Source organism: Brassica napus, chromosome C1 (genome assembly GCF_020379485.1).
Source record: "Brassica napus cultivar Da-Ae chromosome C1, Da-Ae, whole genome shotgun sequence".
NCBI lineage: Eukaryota > Viridiplantae > Streptophyta > Magnoliopsida > Brassicales > Brassicaceae > Brassica > Brassica napus.
Genome location: NC_063444.1, coordinates 21,897,999 through 21,918,231, shown reverse-complemented (window position 1 = coordinate 21,918,231; position 20,233 = coordinate 21,897,999). Strand labels below are relative to the sequence as shown.

General features: G+C 36.0%; 1 protein-coding gene and 1 long non-coding RNA gene across 2 annotated transcripts; one reads left to right on the top strand and one right to left on the bottom strand.

The window, feature by feature from the left end:
* The first annotated feature begins 936 nt into the window (after positions 1-936).
* LOC106404327 (casein kinase II subunit alpha-2) lies at positions 937-3,311 on the top strand. Its single transcript, XM_022706831.2, has 10 exons — positions 937-1,164; positions 1,400-1,529; positions 1,676-1,870; positions 1,937-2,094; positions 2,209-2,299; positions 2,378-2,443; positions 2,547-2,629; positions 2,724-2,787; positions 2,878-2,946; positions 3,048-3,311. Exons 1-10 carry the CDS (start codon positions 1,079-1,081, stop codon positions 3,105-3,107), a joined length of 1,002 nt encoding a protein of 333 aa, XP_022562552.2. The 5' UTR covers positions 937-1,078; the 3' UTR covers positions 3,108-3,311.
* Positions 3,312-12,302: 8,991 nt separating this feature from the next.
* LOC125580806 lies at positions 12,303-14,041 on the bottom strand. Its single transcript, XR_007318584.1, has 2 exons — positions 13,385-14,041; positions 12,303-13,160 (listed from the first exon to the last, which is right to left on the bottom strand). It is a non-coding gene; the product is annotated as an uncharacterized LOC125580806 (long non-coding RNA).
* Positions 14,042-20,233: the final 6,192 nt, after the last annotated feature.

Genomic DNA, 20,233 nt, shown 5'->3' with positions numbered 1-20,233 from the left:
AGGGTTTGGGTTTAGGGGTTTGGATTTGGGTTTAGAATTTAGGGTATAAGGTTTAGAATTTAAGATTTAGGGTTTATGGTTTAGCTAGAAGCGTTAGCGTCGTTAATTAGCGTTTTTATTTTTTGTAACTATTTTTTATTTAATTTAATGTTTTTAATTATTAATTTATGTGTGACTTTGATTGGTCCTAAAGGTTGCGGTAAATTTAAAGGTTAATATGTAGGGGATAATATTAAAGATCCAAAGAGAGATTCAAGATTTGAAAATCTTGATAAAACATCAAAACCGATAATATTACAGAATGATAAAAAAGTATGGTCGTTTTTTTTTTTTTTTGGTAAAAATGTTTAAAAAAGTATGGTTGTTGAACAGTCTATGAGAATGTTTTGTTTTTAACCTTGAAGATGATTAGAATTAAGATGGAGCAGAAACAGCAACAGCACACGCTGCGTTTCGTACCTATAAAGCTCTTTCCTTGCTTCCCTCTTTTCCGTTTTCACAGCATTTTTCTCTCTCTCGTCTCTTCTCCATGAGTCTTCCTCTTGACCGGTTAAACTTTCGGGATCACCGGTTTAACACTGTGGTGCTCAGATTTCCTACCGAGTAAAAAGTGTACCGGAAGCTTCTCTTTCCCTTGGAGGGTAATGATTCTACATTTCTACTACCATTCAAAACTCATCGCATTAGCTACTGTCTCACTGATCAGCTCTATCTGGATCATAGATTTTACCAGCGAGGTTATGACTTGAGTATGTTGTGATACTAGTTTCACAATCCCATTTCTCGCTTTCGTGCTGCTTTATTCAACCACGTTTACAAAGTCCATCTTCATCCATGTTTACAAAGCTGTGCAGGCTCCTCTTTATCTTTAGGGTTTTGTCAAAACGCACCGTTTTAAAATAAATTGTGATATTTTTTTGTTCTTCTCTAATTCAGTGGACGGCCCAGTAAAGGTAATAATCCAGCGCGGGCGAGCGCACTGAATGATATGTGCGCCTAATCATCTTCTGCTCCTACTTTCCCTTGCCCACATACATATTCTATCGACGAGATCTCTCCTTCCAGCGTTCGGAGAGCGATGTCGAAAGCTCGTGTATACACGGACGTTAACGTGATCCGGCCGAAGGAGTATTGGGATTACGAGTCTCTCAACGTTCAGTGGGGGTAAGATTCCTTCTTTCTGAAAACCCTAAAGATCTCTCCTTTCGATTCGCTTTAGGCTTCTTCTTCATGTTGATTTTGAGATCTTTCTTCTGTAGATGATTTCGATTCCAAGCTTTTTTTTTCCTTAGCTCGTTCTTGATTTTTTGAACTGTTAGAGTAGAGTTGCTTTGTTAGGTATCTCAAGCTTTTGGTTAAAAAGTTTCAAGCTTTTCTTCTTTGTGTGTTGGTATCTCAGGGAGCAAGATGATTACGAGGTTGTCAGGAAGGTGGGGAGAGGCAAATACAGTGAGGTTTTTGAGGGGATTAACATCAACAGCAATGAGAAGTGCGTTATCAAGATTCTCAAGCCTGTCAAGAAGAAGAAGGTGAGTGTGTTGTCTACATGACTGTAATTTACTTTAGTGTTGCAAAAGAGATAAGAGGCTAAACATTATATATATATATAGATAGATTTCATTAGGAAAGGATGTTATTTCTTTTGCCTATCTGAATATGTATGATCATTAAACAGATTAGAAGAGAGATTAAGATACTTCAGAATCTCTGTGGAGGGCCAAATATTGTGAAGCTGTTTGATGTTGTCAGAGATCAACACTCAAAAACACCAAGCTTGATATTTGAGTATGTTAACAGCACCGACTTTAAGCTTCTGTATCCGACTTTGACTGATTATGACATCCGTTACTACATCTACGAGCTCTTGAAGGTATTTTATCTATGTTCTCATCTTTGGAATTAATGGTCAGTGACATTTTTCTATGTCATGCTTCAGGCGTTGGACTACTGCCACTCACAAGGTATAATGCACAGAGATGTCAAGCCACACAATGTCATGATTGACCATGAGCTGCGCAAACTTCGCCTTATTGATTGGGGTCTCGCTGAGTTTTACCATCCTGGAAAAGAGTATAACGTCCGTGTGGCCTCAAGGTATGTTATCTCACTCTTTTTGTTTTGTCTAAACTGGTTAGGTTACAATGTGCAGTTTTTTTTTTTTTTTTTTGTCAGTAACTAAGCTCGTTGAAATGGTGTCTCTTATATCAGATACTTCAAGGGGCCCGAACTTCTAGTGGATTTACAGGACTATGACTATTCCTTGGACATGTGGAGCCTCGGTTGCATGTTTGCTGGGATGGTTAGTACTGCGTACCTTGCAAATTTGCAAAGCTTTCTATCTGATAATTTGATGCGTCTTTGTAATCTTCTCTTATAGATATTCCGCAAGGAACCTTTCTTTTATGGCCATGACAACCAAGATCAGCTCGTCAAAATTGCCAAGGTAATTTAATTGTGTGGCTAAACTTTATCATACTCGTTTCCTTTAGAGGCGATCAAGTTGCTTTTTTCACTTGTAAAGAGTATTTATTTGACTCTTGACGCAGGTCCTTGGAACCGATGAATTGAATGCATATCTGAACAAGTATCAGTTAGAACTTGATGCCCAACTAGAGGCACTTGTTGGGAGGTAAGCAGAAGAAACATATCATTTTATAGTTATAAGAGTAATGATTAGAGAAATGCCAATGGCTAATTCTCTCATTGTTGGGCTATTTCCACAGGCATAGCAGGAAGCCTTGGTCAAAATTCATCAATGCCGACAACCGCCATTTGGTCTCACCTGAGGTAACTTGTTTTCTCTTTATTCCTTAAGAAGCACTTTTGACTTTTGCCACAGTTTCTCCCTAAGCTGTTACTTGTTTTCCTTACTTGTAGGCGATTGATTACCTCGACAAGCTACTGCGGTATGATCATCAAGACAGGTTAACTGCAAAAGAAGCAATGGTACGTATCATAACATTACTTAGAAAACCTGTGTGCTTACATGAATGTGGTCATGAGAATGATATTGATAAATTAGGTTTGAAACTTTTGTGAATTGACAGGCTCACCCTTATTTCGCGCAAGTCAGGGCAGCAGAAAGCAGCAGAACGAGAACTCAGTAGAGACGTTCTCTGAGCATGTGAAAGTGACGTGATGTTTGTTGTTATTGTTTTATTTAAAGAAGTGATGTCACTGCCTAATCCTAAAAGTTTATCAGATATGCCCGAGACTGCTTTCATCTATTTTCAAACTTGTAGAACTATACTGGATTTGAAACCCCCTATCAAGTCAAATTTAAAACATAACAAGTCGATGATTTTATAAGATTTGATTTAATTTCACTTAATCAACAAATAAAAAATACATGAAAGGAAAAATAGCGAAAGGATACAAATTTTGACAATTTAATATCCCAAAAATATTTTGATTTTATTGAATACTTAGCTTTTTCTATGCTAACCTTGTAAATTTAAATATCTCGATTTTTAGGGAGGTTTATTGTATTAGGGGTTTCATCAAATTTTGTTTTTCTTCAAATTTGGATATGGTATTTATAAAAGTTCTAACAAATTCATGGTTATTAGAAAATATGGATTTGATCAATAATTTATATCAAAGAGTATTTTGAATTATTAAAAAAATTGATTTACACTACAAATTCAATAGAAAAGAATACCCTAAAGAGATGGAATTTAGAAAATAAAAAAACAAACACTCGATTAGGGCTTATTGCTAACATGAGAAAAGAGTAGACTAGAGTAGAAGATAAGATAACCTCGTATAGCTCGCAGCTTGTAAATCAACATTAGAATTTCTTGCCTTGATATTTATCTCGACTGTTGGGAATGTCCTAAAATCATTTGTACTTACTCTTGTTAAAGTCGTAGTGTCGAGATTTGACAATCATATAATATTAGGTGGTTATAATGTTTTGCTAAAAACTGCTTATAACTTATGGATTGAGAATTTATTACTAATATTATATGATACTATAGGGTCACACACCTAAGCGAATTGGATTATAAATATTTTAGGGTTTATATTTATGTTATATATATATGATATATAATATACATATAATAAATACATATGTGATATGTACGAAACTTATATATGCATGTAATATGCAATAATGATTGAACGTTGGCTTAGAGTAACTAATACTAATGGGCTTAGTCCATAATTCTAATGTGATTAGAATTAGGTTACATGCACATTAATAGATAAGTTTGTGTCGTTGATGTTTTTGTGTGAGCGACGGAAACAAAAAGAAAACGCCACGGCTAAACCCTAAGGAGACAAAAGAGTTCGTCAAGGTTTTGAGATTTGATCTCAATGACACTAGCATCCCGTATCGATCCAGTTCGTATGCGTGTGTATACCGATAGAGGCACGACGTTTGAAGTGCTTGAAATCTCGATTTGGTTTATTCATCTTTCCACTGCGAATAACCAGGTATATTCGGAACCATAAGATCTAGATTCATTTCAGTATTTGCATGAGATCTAGACAAACTAAATTCATAAGTTAATTTATAAATCGTTATAAACCGGTATGAATTCCAACAGTGGTATTAGAGCCTACTTGTTAAATACTAAAATAGATCTAGTCTATATTTGATATAGATAATTATCGTAATTTTGTTATGAATCGTATTCATGTCGGATATGGATCTCTATTTTAATTTTACAAATCATAATATTAGATTATCAGTAGACGTGTATATGGAATATACGACGGCTAAGTTAACTTGAGTTACAAGAGCGTTTGTGTTCAGAACAAAGCTATTTGATATGATCAGATGAATTATTATCATAGATTAGTTGTAATATCGATTAATAATTTGAACTTCATGTTTCGTCTCTGAATTTGCGGCTCGCAGTTGTAGTTGGTAAGAATATATTATTTACATGTGAACACATGCATTATAGTAATGTTTAGTTGTTGAGTAAATGAATATATTTAGAATATTTACTTCATGCCAACTCGTCATGATCTAAAGTATACTTGATTTAGTTAAATCAAATAATTTTAAATTTAGTTCTAATTTGATTAGAATTAAATAATAAGATTATATAATAAATAATTTTAATTATATTAAAATTAATTTAATTATTTATAATTCAATTAAAATACATATAAGATATGTATTAGTTATATTTATATTTTATATTAGATATAAGTTTTAAATATAAATTAAAATTGAATTAAAATTTGTTCCTCAATTAATTTCAAGTATTTTTTGATGTCTATCCAATTTTATCAACCATCAAGATTCGTTTCGTTGTAAGATGGGCTTGTCAAAGCAAGATGTCTGCAATTACATGAGTGAGGTGGATGGTAACATTTACCATGTGAAACAAGATTGGTTTACTTGACTAGGCTATCAAAACGGTTTTGGGCTTAGAGACATGAGTTGGATAAGACATAAGATGTCATCTAACAACCAAGAATTATATTTGATATAATTAGCAAAGCGTTGCTTACCTAAATAGCTAAACATTCGGGGGTTGAGCCAAAGCTCACTCGGATTTTAGTGAAATATGGATCTTGGATTATTATATTCATTTGAGGAAAATGTTTTGAATATAATAGGAGTCTTCTTAATTGTTAAGATTTCTCTAATTCCTAAACATCATATTAATATTTGTTATTTTTCTATTCCAGAAATGTCAACTTCCCGCTGTTCATTCTCACTGCGATATGTCCTTGAGAAGGACAAATTGAATGGGTCGAACTTCCTTGAATGGTTTCGAAACTTGAGAATTGTTCTCAAACAGGAGAAAAAGGACTATGTTCTAGAAAATGTTCTTCCTGAAAAACCTACAACCAATGTCCAACATGCTGAAAGAAATGCTTATGATAAGCATGTTAGTGATAAGGTCGATGTGTGTTGTCTTATGTTGGCAACCATGAACTCAGATTTGCAGAAGCAATATGAGAACGTGGATTCACCAATTGACATGATCACTAGCCTGAAAGGTATGTTTCGGGAGCAAGCTCGAACTGAGAGATACCAAACGGTTAAGTCTCTCATTGAGTGCAAGCTACCAATAGATGGTCCAGTTAGTCCACATGTCATTAAGATGATGGGTTATATTGATAACTGGATTGTCCTATCAGCCAAGAGTTGACGACTGATCTCATTCTACAGTCATTGCCGTCAAGCTATGATCAGTTTGTTATGAACTACAACATGAACAACTTGACAAAGACTTTGACTGAGTTGCATGGGATGCTTAAAACAGCTGAACCCAACATCAAGAAGGATACCCCAAATGTTCTTATGGTACAAGGGGGTAACAAGTTTAAGAAACAAGGTAAGAACAAAGGAAAGGGTAAGTCAGGCTGGATTGCGAATCCAAGCAAGCCTGACCCTTCTCCTAAGTTTAAGTTGGGTCCTTCTAATGTTGATAAGTGCCATTATTATAATGGCTCTAGACATTGGAAAAGAAACTGTGAGAAATACTTGGAAGATCTGAAAAAGAAGAAGATTTCTGAAACGTCATCTTCATGTATTTATGTTATAAAAGTAAATGTTACTATTTCTAATTCTTGTTCTTTGGTATTTGATGCCGGTTGTGGTGCTCATATTTGTAGAAATATGCAGGGCCTAAACAACAGTAGAATCTTGAAGAAAGGACAAGTGGATCTGCGTGTGGGAAATGGAGCAAGAGTTGCTGCATTAGTTGTAGGAACATTTCATTTGTCTTTGTCTTTATGCATGGTTTTGGAAACTAAGAATTGCTACTATGTACCTGCTATACGCAGAAATATTATTCATTGTTTGAATTTGGAAAGATTTCATTTCGATTAAAGACAAGCGTTGTTTATTTAATCATTGTGATATCTTTTATAGTAGCGGTCCATTAGAGAATGGAATTTATATTCTAGACCAAAGCATGCATGTTTATAACATTAGTACCAAAAGATTCAAGTCTAACGGCACGAATCAAACTTTCCTTTGGCATTATCGTTTGGGCAGAATAAGTTAGAATCACATTTAAAAGCATCATAGTGATGGACTTTTAAGCTCATTTGATTACGAATCACATGAAAAATGTGAATCTTGATTGTTGGGTAAAATGACTAAAGCTCATTTTGCTGGAAACGGTGAAAGAGATAAAAACTTATTAGAACTTATACATACTGATGTATGTGGACCAATGAGTATAAATGTTAGAGGAAAGTATCAGTACTTCATGGTTATGTTTATTTAGAAACATAAGTCTGAATCTTTTGAAAAGTTCAAAGATTTTCAGAATGAAGTACAAAATAAGTTTGACAAGAAAATTAAAGCTCTTCGATCCGATCGAGGTGGAGAATATTTGAGTCAATCGTTTAATGATCATCTGAGAAAATATGGAATTGTTTCACAGCTCACTCCTCCGGGAACATCACAGTTGAATGGTGTATTTGAAAGGAGAAACCGAACTTTATTATATATGGTTCGGTCAATGATGAGTCATGCAGATTTTCCATTACCCCTTTGGGGACACGCTCTAGAAACGTCTGCGTTTACGCTAAGTAGATGTCCATCAAAATCAGTCGAGAAGACACCATATGAGATGTGGAATGGAAAGGTTCCAAATTTGTCTTTTTCTGAAAATTTAGGGTACTGATTCTTATGTCAAACGTATGTTTATTGATAAGCTTGGACCCAAATCTGACGAACACTACTTTATTGGTTGTCTTAAAGAAACCAAGGATTATTACTTTTACAACCCCACCGAGAACAAAGTGTTTGTTGCTCGTAGTGGTGTTTGTTGCTCGTAGTGGTGTTTTCTAGAGAGAGAATTTCTTTCCAAGAAGAACAGTGGGAGTAAAATATAGCTCGAAGGAGTTCGAGAAACACATAAGGTTCTTTTTCAATAAAAGACATGAGAGTAGTTGCACATATTCTTGGAATAAGAATCTATAGAGATAGATTAAATAAGACTATTAGATTATGTTAAGATGTTTATATCGATAAGGTCTTACATAGATTCAAGATGCATGATTCCAAGAAAGGGTTTTTGCCAATGTCTCATGGCATAACTCTTAGCGAGACTCAGTGTTCTTCGACACACGATGAGCGAGAGCGAATGAGTAGAATCCCATATGCTTCTGCTATAGGATCTATCATGTATGTTATGCTTTGTACTCGTCCAGATGTTGAATGTGCTTTGAGCATGACGAGTCGATACCAATCTGATCCAGGTTAAAGTCACTGGATAGCAGTCAAGACTATCCTCAGTATTTGAGAAATACTAAATATAAGTTTTTGGTCTATGAAGGAAGTGATGAGCTTGTTGTAAGTGGTTACAGCGATGCCAGTTTTTCAGACAACAAAGATGATTTCCGATCACAATCTGGTTTCATCTTTTGTCTTATTGGAGGAGCGGTGAGTTGGAAGAGTTCCAAGAAAAGCACCATAGAAGAGTCTCAACAGATACAAATGTTGTTGATCCATTGACCAAGCCTCTTCTATGACCTAAGCATGAGAGTCATGCTGCAGTCGTGGCCAGTAAGTATATTAAGATGTGATCTTGATTTTAGTGGGAGAATTTACGTTTATGATATGATGTTCATATTAACATACATTTGGTTATGTTTTAAAATTAATGAAATTCTTTCATATTTATTTAATTATTGGATAATTAAATAAATGTCCCAAAATAATTTATATTATTTTTATAGGTCATCAAGTATGTAACTTGATCATGAAACCCTATAAGTGAAAGATGTTATAAATTATTGAGGTCCCAAGTCAAGGTTGTTAACGTGGGACATTACTAACCATGAATGGCTAGTATGTGAGGTGATTGATGACTAAGTTTCATGGAGTCATTCAATATGTGGTATTGAAGTCAATCACATAGATATGTGTTAGAGAACACATGATCGGACTGACCCGCTATGAGAACTCTACAAGATTGTTATATGAGTGTCATAAGAGTTTCTCATTATGACTACAGAGTATAGTCCTTAGACTTGAGTTCGTCATGATTCTTTACTTCGGGATTAGTTCACTTTGACCTTGTCAAACGTCAGCCGTAACTGGTGATTATAAAGGCATTGATTAGGTGTTCTATAAAGTTTGTAAGGAACATGGATGGAACAAGATGGGATTTGTCTCTCCCATATAATGGGAGATAAATATCTTTGGGCCTATCGAAGATTTGATACTGAGAAATGCATGGCCCTGCTCAAACGAGATGAATGTCAGTCGTTTGTTTTATCAGTATAAATACGATAAACATGATCTAGCCTAATAAGAATGACACTAGTTCTTGCCTTATGCTGAAATCGAGATATAGAGACAAAGGGATTATGAGAATATATGATTCTAGTACAAGTGGAAGATTGTTGGGAATGTCCTAAAATCATTTGTACTTACTCTTGTTAAAGTCGTAGTGTCGAGGTTTGACAATCATATAATATTAGGTGGTTATAATGTTTTGCTAGAAACCACTTATAACTTATGGATTGAGAATTCATTACTAATATTATATGATCTTATAAGGTCACACCCCTAAGCGAATTGGATTATAAATATTTTAGGGTTTATATTTATGTTATATAATATACATATAATAAATACATATGTGATATGTACGAAACTTAAATATGCATGTAATATGCAATAATGATTGCACGTGGGCTTAGAGTAACTAATACTAATGGGCTTAGTCCATAATTCTAATGTGATTATAATTAGGTCACATGCACATTGATAGATAAGTTTGTGTCGTTGATGTTTTTGTGTGAGTGACGGAAACAAAAAGAAAACGTGATGGCTAAACCTTAAGGAGACAAAAGAGTTTGTCAAGGTTTTGAGATTTGATCTCAACGGCACTAGCACCCCGTATCGATCCAGTTCGTGCGTGTGTGGATACCGATAGAGGCACGACGTTTGAAGTGCTTGAAATCTCGACTTGGTTTATTCATCTTTCCGCTGCGAATAAGCAGGTATATTCGTAACCATAAGATCTAGATTCATTTCAGTATTTGCATGAGATCTAGGCAAACTAAATTCATAGGTTGATTTATAAATCGTTATAAACCGGTATGAATTCCAACATTGACTGCTTCCTTATTATCCTTTACACATTTGAAATCAATTGAGGCCAAAACTCTCAACCCTTAACGAATCTGTCACGTTCAAAGAATTTGTCACGTAAGAGATCGAAACAGGAATACCAGTGGAGTCCGAAGCTTGTGTGACCGGAGTACTTTTACCGCGGCGGAAGCGGAGAAGGCCCTGACAAGTAAAGGCTTACGTCAGTGAACATGGCGGGAAGACAGATTTGGGACTCGGAGAGTGTTGAGGAAGAGGAAAAAAGGTGAATGTGGAGAAGGTCAGAGGAACCTTGGAGAATCTCGAAGTGTGGAAGCTGAAATATTTCTGGCTTCAAGGTTGTATCCTTTGATAAGTGCATGTGTATGTAGGAATTGGTTCATGTTCAGGGAACTTAAGACATTCGTTGATTTATTTGGGTCCATGTTTCCAAGGAGAATGTTGGTTATTAGTTATTGCTAAACCTATTGCACTACACTAATAATTTAAACCTTTTGTATTGAATGTGTCAATAATTCAGCTGGAAAAATGTTATTAGCTAAATGGTTTAGCAATAAACTCAATTAAAGTTCTGTATCACACTTCTCCAGCTCCAACAATATACATGAAGCTCTAAAGGCAGAGCTCGTTGCTGAGAAAACATTAAAACCTGAGAAAACATGACTCAAGAAACATACAAGAGCTCCATTGTTTCCAATTAACTGAACCATAATTCTTAAAAAAGATGATCTTCTAGTGGGAGCACAGGGAGAGAGAGCACATAATAGTTTCACCTTCCCACGCATCTAAAAGCAAAGGCCAAGACGTCAAAACCAGATGACTAGATATGCAACACGTTTGCAAAATATATAACAGATTTGAATACTTATCTGATGAGCTGCTATTCGAGAGTATATCTCTGCAACATCATACAGTAGTTATTTAGTGGGAATGAACTTGCCTGCTGTTATATCTTATCACCACAAGAGCGAGGTAAAAAAACTCGATGTAGTTTTTGGAAGAATCTGTGGAAATAAGATAATATTGACCAAGATTTAGATCTTTCATAAGAAGCTAAAATATTAATATGGCTGAGCAACCAATTCTCCATTGCGTCAATCCAAAGAATGCATCAAAATGGTTTGACAAACTGGTCACTAGATAGGTACACTTAAGGTTCTGATATCAACAACTGAAGGAAGATTTATACAAAAGAAAATCTTGCAAAGGAGTATACACAATAGTTGTATCATGCTTCTTCTCTTTCACAACTCACAAGTAATCTTTGAAGCTAATTTAACATATCCAATTCATTACCACCTTACCCCATCTGTCAAAAGCCTGATGCAACAAAACAGCATATTGAATTTTTAGACGATATGAGAAGCTGGTGAGAAGCTATTGTAGCAGCATATTGAATTTTTCTTTTGTTAAAATTTTATCAAATCCCCCATCAAAACTCTATCAAATCCCCCATCAAAATCTCCATCAAATCTCTAAAACCCACCAAATCCCACCGGATCTAAAACCCTCAGAATTTTACGAAACCCCTAGTACAATAAGCCCCCCCCCCTAGACTTTATGTGCATAGTTAGGGATGTTCGTTTCATTGACGCAGGTTCCTGCGGCTGCGGCTGCGGCTGAGTATGCGGCTACGGGCTGCGTCTGTTCCTTTGGTTGTTGTTCGTTTTGCAGCCGCAGACTCAGCCGCAGCCGCAGACGCAACTTGTTATTCGTTTCGAAGACGCAGGACATTGCCGCAGCCGCAGCCGCAGACGCGGAAAGTAGATTTAGTTATGTTCGTTTGGTTGCCGTAGACGCAATTTTCATTTATTTCATATTTTAATTTTATGAATTTGTAAAATTGTATTTTAAATAAATAAAATGTAGATTTAAATTTGTAAAATTGTAATATTTACATTCATCAAAATATTATATTTAATTAGTAATAAATTTAACAACATTTTTTTATCATAAATCATTTTATCACAAGCATATGTTCATCTATAAAAATATTATTTACATCTTTAAAAATATTATATTTAATTGGTAATAAATTATTAGTCAAATATATAAATATAACAACATTTTTTGTCATAAATAATAATTAAATTAAGACAAAAACTAATATATCAAAATATTTATCACATGGTCTACCTGTTGAGGATCAAGTTGATGTAAAAGAGCTATTAAGAGTGTATGTAAGACTAGCAATTTCATCATAATGTAAACTTAATATCTTTGTGATGAATCTATATGCACTTTCATGTGGCAACAAAAGTTTGAAGCTTTTAGATTTGTCATTAAGAACCGAATACATGTGATAAAAAGGATGAACAAAGTGTACTTTACACGCATGCCTTTATGTAAAAAAACAACATGAGGTCTAGCTTATTTCACTTGTGAATGGAAAGAGTTAAAAGACAAAGAAGGAATCTGAATGTAAGAAAACAGGGGAAAGTCATTGCATGTATTTAGCTCTGTTTCTTCCCAGTGACACCAGCAATAACCTGCAAAAAACCACTTGAAGGATTTAGTTTTGGCTAGACATTACCAAGTACTAAACAATGGGCTGACTAACAAGTCAATCTTATGCCCAATCCTTGCTTTTGAAAGCAATAAAACGTGATAGTACATGAGGGAAAGCATATAAATTTACAGAGACACATAAATGAACAAGTAAAATCACAAGAATAAGAAGCAAAGCGAGGAGAAGCAAAAGCATGGAGATAAGTGTTATGTACAACACACAACAACAAAAATACAGAACTTGGAAACATAAAAAACAAACGAAGAAAATTTGCAAACACAAAGTATATAAGAAGGAGGGGCTTTAACTTGTTTGGAAGCCTCAAGTGAATGTAAGATAGGCCTTACAACAGCAGGCAGAAAGAATCCTACAAACAAGATGAGAAGAGAAACATAACATGTCACACAAGCAAACTCCTCACACACCAAAACTCAAGTTACTTAGACAAATGCAGTCAGTAGAAAGAACCCAGTAGCATATAAATAGGGAAAAGAGGGTACCTTTACTCCTGCCCACCAGTCAACAGTCCAGACAAGCTCTAGCCACAAGGTTTTTGCAAGCACCCAGTTGATTTTACGCCTCTCTTCAAGCACTTCTTTCCAATAGCTGTGACAAAGTACATCAATACAGTATCAGAGGGAACTGATAGTTATGAACAAAAGCATCAGTAAACCATCCCCATCAGACACAAACCCATATCCTAAATGCTTTAGAACAAAGACCATCACTATCAGCTTCTTCTTGTCTTAGTTATGAACTTGGATCTTGGATCCAAAACACACTCCCAAAAACTCATATGAAACACAAAAATAGAGACAAGTGACAGTTACCTCAACTATGCTTGAAACCCAAATCGGAGGAGAAGAGAGAGCTCGTGCTGCGTCAGAGAGGAGAGAGCTCGAGGTCTGCGTCTGAGATGGAGATGAGAGAGCTCGAGGTCTACGTCGAAGATGGAGATGGAGATGAGAGAGCTCGTGGCTGTGTGAGATGGAGATGAGAGAGCTCGAGGTCTGTATCGGAGATGGAGATGAGAGAGCTCGAGGTCTGCCTGAGATGGAGATGGAAAGAGATATCAAGGTTGCGTCAATTTGGAAAACAAGATGCGGCTGCGTCAATCTAGGTTAGGTATTTTTGTAAATACTGAAACATATTAAGGGCAAAATAGTAAATTACGTTATCGGCCGCATAATTTACGTCGCAGCCGCGGGTTTTATCGGCGTCAGCCGCAGGACGCGGCGTTCGGACGCAGCGTCAGACGCAGCGTCAGACGCAGCTTCCTGCGTCAACCAAACGAACACGAATTTTTCAAAACATTGCCGCAGACGCAGGTGGATGCGGCAACCAAACGAACAACACTATTACACAAAATCACAAACTGAAGAAATATGTTCTTATAATTTAGGAAAAATGGAAAACAAATATTGTTCTCAAACGAAAATGGAATTTAGCTATCAACCTCAAAAAGTTAAAGTTTTCATTCCCACAAAAAAAAGGGTCTTAGCAAATTCCTTGCATGAAACTTTAGGCCTTTTGGGAACAACTAAACACAACATTACAAAGTATCCATCCTAAGAAACTCAAATTTATATTTTTTTCATGGTAAGAACAACAAATTTTAAATTTCGAATAGAAATTTAAAAGTAAGCAAAAAGTAAAATATAAGCAAAATATAATCAAACTATAAAGATAAAGTTAGTGTGGTAGAGTGGGAAGTTTAGATGCTCTATTTAGCATTTAGGTTTTCCGTAAGTATGATGGACTATTTGTCATCGCCAACTGGTTATATTTGTTTTTCTTTACCCAATCTCAAATATTAATTCTGAGTAGACATGTCAGAGCCGCAGCGACCGCCTCCTTTACTGTCATGAAATCTCATGAGCCATTCTTTGCATCAACAATATCCACACTGAGAAAATGAAAAAGAAAGATCAAAATAACATGACAACGTGAAAATAGAAGATAACCAGGAAAGATCCGCGCTTCGCGCCGGATTTGATATTTTGGCAAATATATATTCAAGTTTGTTTCTAAATTTATTAGGTTGTATTCATGTTTGATTAGAACCTGTATTTCGCATGATTCTTTTGTGAGTGGTGTAATTGCTAATTTGCAAAACGGAGATTGTATGCATATGATATTGTTTATTTTTGATGTAGGATAGTGGTGTGAGTTTATTGTCTTCACACTACAAGAAAACACATCGAATTCTGACGGAGGTTCCGACGGACACCAATGTCGTCGGACATTTTTGACGGAATACTGATAAATTTCCGACCAAATCCAAAAAAATTAAGTCGTCGGAATTCCGTCGGCCATTTCCGACGGAATTCCGACGAAACATGGTTCGTCAGAATTTTCCGACGACTTTTCGACGACATTCCGATAAAAAATGTAACCGTTGTAGTCGTCGGAAGTTCGTCGGTATATTCCGACGAATTTCCGACGACATTCCGATTAACAGCAAAGTCGTCGGAATGCCGTCGGTATTTTCCGACGGAATTCCGACGAACCATGTGACCGTTGCCGACAAATATATATGACCGTTGTATAGCTGTTTGAGATTGGACAATACCGACGGAATTCCGACGGACTGCTTTACATCTGTCGGAATTTCGTCGGAAAGTCGTCGGAGGTCCGTAAGCAATTTCCTATAAATACAACCCCTCCTCATTCAACTCATTCACACTTCATTATCTCTTCATTCTCTTTAGTCATAACAATTCCGTGAAAATCATGTCTTCAGAAGTTTATTATCGTTCGTGGATGGATAAACCTCATTTGGATCCGAACACCAATTTGCTTATGGAAGAATACGTTCAAGGGATTGGAGAATTCATGAGGCTTGTTCAACAGCAACCGGATGCAAAAAGTGGTATGTTAAGATGTCTCTGCTCTTCTTGCAATAATAATAAGGTTATAAAAGAATTTGATCTTTGGACTCATTTGTATATGAAAGGGTTTTCACGTAATTATAAAGTTTGGTACCTTCATGGGGAAACTGGTTATGAATATGGTAGTACTAGCGAACCTCAGCCTGTTAGTGAACCTCAGCCTGATATTAGGTTAGAAGAATCTAGAATGGATATAGATTATGGTGTAGGTACTGAGCAGATGGTACATGATCATTATAGAGGGGAAGAACCAAACCCCGAATCTAGGAGATTTTTTGACATGTTGGATGCAGGAAAACAACCTTTGTATCAAAATTGTAGAGATGGTCATTCAGTCTTATCATCTGCAACTAGATTAATGGGTATTAAGACAGACTATAATTTGGCTGAAGAATCTATGGATGCGATTACTGATTTTGTCAAAGGTATTCTACCTGAGGATAACCTTGCACCGGGTTCATACTACGAGGTTCAGAAACTTGTTGCAGGTCTTCAACTACCGTATGAAGTGATAGATGTATGTATTGACAACCGCATGATCTACTGGAGAGCGGATGAGACACGGAATGTATGCAAATTTTGTGGGAAACCTCGTTATCAGGAGACGAGGGGAAGAGTTCCGATCCCATTCAAAAGAATGTGGTATTTGCCTTTGACGGAAGGATTGAAGAGGTTGTATCAGTGTGAGCGCACAGCAAAAGCAATGAGATGGCATGCAGAGTATTCCACAAATGGTGAGATTAGACATCCTTCAGATGCAAAGGCTTGGAAACATTTCCAGTCAACATATCCAGAATTTGCGGAAGAGAGAAGAAATGTTTATCTTGGATTATCTACTGATGGTTTCAGCCCATTTGGAAAGCATGGAAGACAATATTCTCTATGGCCAGTTATTGTGACACCGTACAACTTACGGCCGAGCTTGAGCATGCGACGAGAGTTTTTGTTTCTCTCAATTCTCGTCCCCGGGCCAGATCATCCTAAAAGATCACTAGATGTGTTTCTTCAACCACTAATATATGAGTTGCAACAACTATGGGCGTATGGTTTTGAGACATACGATGTTTCGCGCAAAGAAAACTTTCAGATGCGGGCAGTACTTATGTGGACAATAAGTGACTTTCCAGCATATGGTATGTTATCTGGATGGACAACACATGGGAAGCTATCATGTCCATATTGTCAAGATGACACAGATGCTTTCCAACTAAAGAACGGAAGGAAAACGTGTTGGTTTGACTGTCACAGACGATTTCTACCACCTGATCATCCATACCGCAGGAGTAAGACTTCGTTTACGAAGAACAAGCAGGTGTTTGATGGTCCACCTGAGGAAGTTAGTGGGAAAGATTTGTTGAAGCAGTTTAGGTATTTTGATGCAGAAAGGACGCCAGATGTAGGTGGACATGAAAACATTCGAGTCAATGCGGTTGGAGAGCTACATAACTGGCACAAAAAGAGTATTTTCTAGGATCTGCCATATTGGGAGAGTCATCTATTGCGGCATAATTCAGATGTCATGCATATTGAGAAGAACTTCTTCGATAATCTGATGAACACAGTCCTTAACATCCAAGGTAAAACGAAGGATAATTTGAAGTCAAGGTTGGATTTAGTCGATATTTGTGATCGTTCTGAACTTCACGTTGATGAGAACGGTACGGCCCATTTTCCCATTTATCGGCTAGATGGTGCTAGAAAAGAAGAGTTCTTTGATTGGATTACAGATAAAGTGAAATTTCCTGACGGATATGCATCAAATTTGGGGAACTGCGTTGATAGAAGCGAAGGAAAGTTTACTGGCTTGAAGAGTCATGATTGTCATGTAATTATGCAGCGCCTCCTTCCGTTTGCTTTTTCAGCATTATTGCCACGTAATGTTCATGAAGCAATTGCAGGTATATGCGTATCATTGTTTTCATAACATCTCATCTTAACATTATATACTTATACAATCATATTTATATAAGCTTACACTACAAAAAATGTTATTGTGTAAAATCGTGTTATAAAACATTTTTATTGTTAAATCTTTATGCAAATCCTATATATATTATCAAAGATTTGGATTTTGCATTTAGAAACTTGAAATCAACACCCTAAACACTAAGTCGTCGGAATTCCGTCGGAATATACCGACGGAATGTGTCCATCGGAATATACTGACGGACACATTCCGTCGGAATTTCAATTTGCCCGGGAGAACCAAACCGCTTGAAAATTTTCGCGAATTGGCATTTGGTATATTTTAATTATACCGACGGAATACCGACGAACCCGTGTCCGTCGGAATCGTCTGATATAATAACACTCCTCCTTCTTCTTTCTTTGTTATCTCCGCATCTCTCTCTCTAAATTCCTCTCTCCACCGGCGATTCACCGGCGATTCCTCTCTCTACACCGGCGATTCCTCCCTCTACACCGGCGATTCCTCCCCCAAACCCTAAATCATGTAAGAATCATCCCAAACCTTCTTTAATCTCAATTGTTTAGGGTTTTGGATGTTAGATCTCGGATTTTAGGTTGTTTGATTGATAGTTTAGGATATATAAGTTAGGATTGTTGTTTGGATTGTTGTTTTAGTTTTTTTTGGAACATTTTTTGATTTTTAAAAACGTTTTTTGATTTTTAAAAACGTTTTTTGATTTTTTAAAATGTTTTTTTTTTATTTTTAAAAACATTTTTCAAGTTTCCAGTAATGAAATATATATAATAAAACGTTTTTAAAATTTTTTAAAAATATTTAACAACATTTTTCTATATTTATAAATTTTTTATAATTTTGTATACATATATATATATGTAAATCATGTATAATAAAAATTTTAAAATTTTTTATAATTTTTTATAAGTTTCCACTAATAAACTATGTATAATAAAACGTTTTTTTTAAAAAATATAAATATTTAACAACATTTTTCTTCATTTATAAATTTTTAACAACATTTTTCTATATTTATAAATTTTTTATAATTTTGTATACATATATATATATATATATAAAAGGTTTAATAGTTTTTTTTAAAACGTTTATAAAACCTTTTGTAAATATATAAATGAAAACATTAAAAATAGAAATGATTTGAAAATATGTTTGATATATTAATTTTTTTTTTAGGGCCGAGGATGAAGCCCGCCCCGCAGCCCGTCTTCGACGTAGTTCGGTGAGCAGTTCCCGTGCATCGGGATCGTCTCATGACTCGGTTCCCGCATATATTCCCGCTCCAGCTCCCTCTGCCCCTCACGCTGCCCCTCACGCTGCTGCTCAACAGGATCCGGGGGTCATGCCGGTTCATCTATTGGTTCAACAACCAGGTCGAGAGCATCTCCCGTTTTGTCCAACCCAACCCACGACGAGGCCATAGCAATTGGTTAGTATTTTTTTTATTTGTACCGTTATATTTTTTCCTTTAATTAACTTGCTAACTTGTATTTTTTTTAAAGGTTCACCAAGTCGAAAAATGGCATTAGCCGGAGCATCCACCAGATGATGTACTCCATGCTCCGTTTTGGATATCCAAAGTGGAGTGTGATCCCTTCCGACGAACGAGAGTTGTGGTTTCGTCAATTTGCGGTATAGTAACTCTTCATTTTTTTAAAGTTTTTACATTTTTTTAAATATATTTACTTATTAAATTGTGTTTGTTTTGTAGCAAGAGTTCAACTGGCACTCCGATCTTACGGAAACAGTCCGTAAGAAATTCAACGAAAAGGCCATGGACTCTTACACAAAGCAGATAAACGCGTGGAAGACAGTTTGGCAGAAGAACAAGAAGCCACGGTTCATCAACGGGATGGTGTGGGAGCAGTTGATAGCTCATTGGGAGAAGGAAGAAACTGCAGAGACGTCTTCCCGGAACTCCAGGAACCGGAAGAGCGATCGTGGCGGGAAAGGTATGTATGTGCACAACCTCGGCGCTTGCTCTATGTCTACTAAGGAGGATGAACTTGTAAGTTTTTTATTATTATTTATCTTTATATTTTTTAAATAAATATTTTATATATTTCTTGGCTAATAATGGCGGTTTTTTTAGATCGAAGCAAATGACGGTAATCCCGTTGATCGTCTCCAACTCATTAAGGTGGCTCACACTAACAAGACGACGGGTCAAATTCAGGACCCCGTGATCAAAGGTGTAGTTGATTTGGTGGAAGCTGAAATAGTTTCTCAATCTCAGCCTCTCTCTGATGACGGCGACTCTACGGGAGCTTCAACCAACCTGTCTCTATTGCAAATAAATGAGATGGTTGAAAAGGTAATTTTTTTTATTAATATATTTTTTTTATAATGTCGATTACTTACTTGTCCCTATTTACTTACTTTAAATATTTTTGTAGGCGGTTCCTAAAAGGAAAGGAGGCCGTTTAGTTGGGTTGGCCCGTCGTGCTTCTTCGTATCCGGCATCTTCTTCGCAAGCTCCGTATGCCGATCCCATGATTCTCGACGAGCTACATGACAAAGATGAACGGATTGGGGCATTGGAGGAGCAGAACACCACTATCCTTTCGGAGAATGCCACTATCCGTTCGGAGAATGCCACTATCCTTGCTGACTTGGCATCCCAGAAGAAGTTCAACACCGAGATTATGCAGAAGCTAGATCGTTTGATGTCTTCGAGTTCATCTTAGTTTATTTTGGCTTTTTAAAACTTTCGGAATGTTTTTTTTCCAATTTCGGTTTGTATGAATTTTAAACTTTCTGAATGTATTTTTCCTATTTCGGTTTGTATGAATTTAAATTATATAATATTATTAGTTTTAAATTTCTGATTTTTTTAATTTATTAAT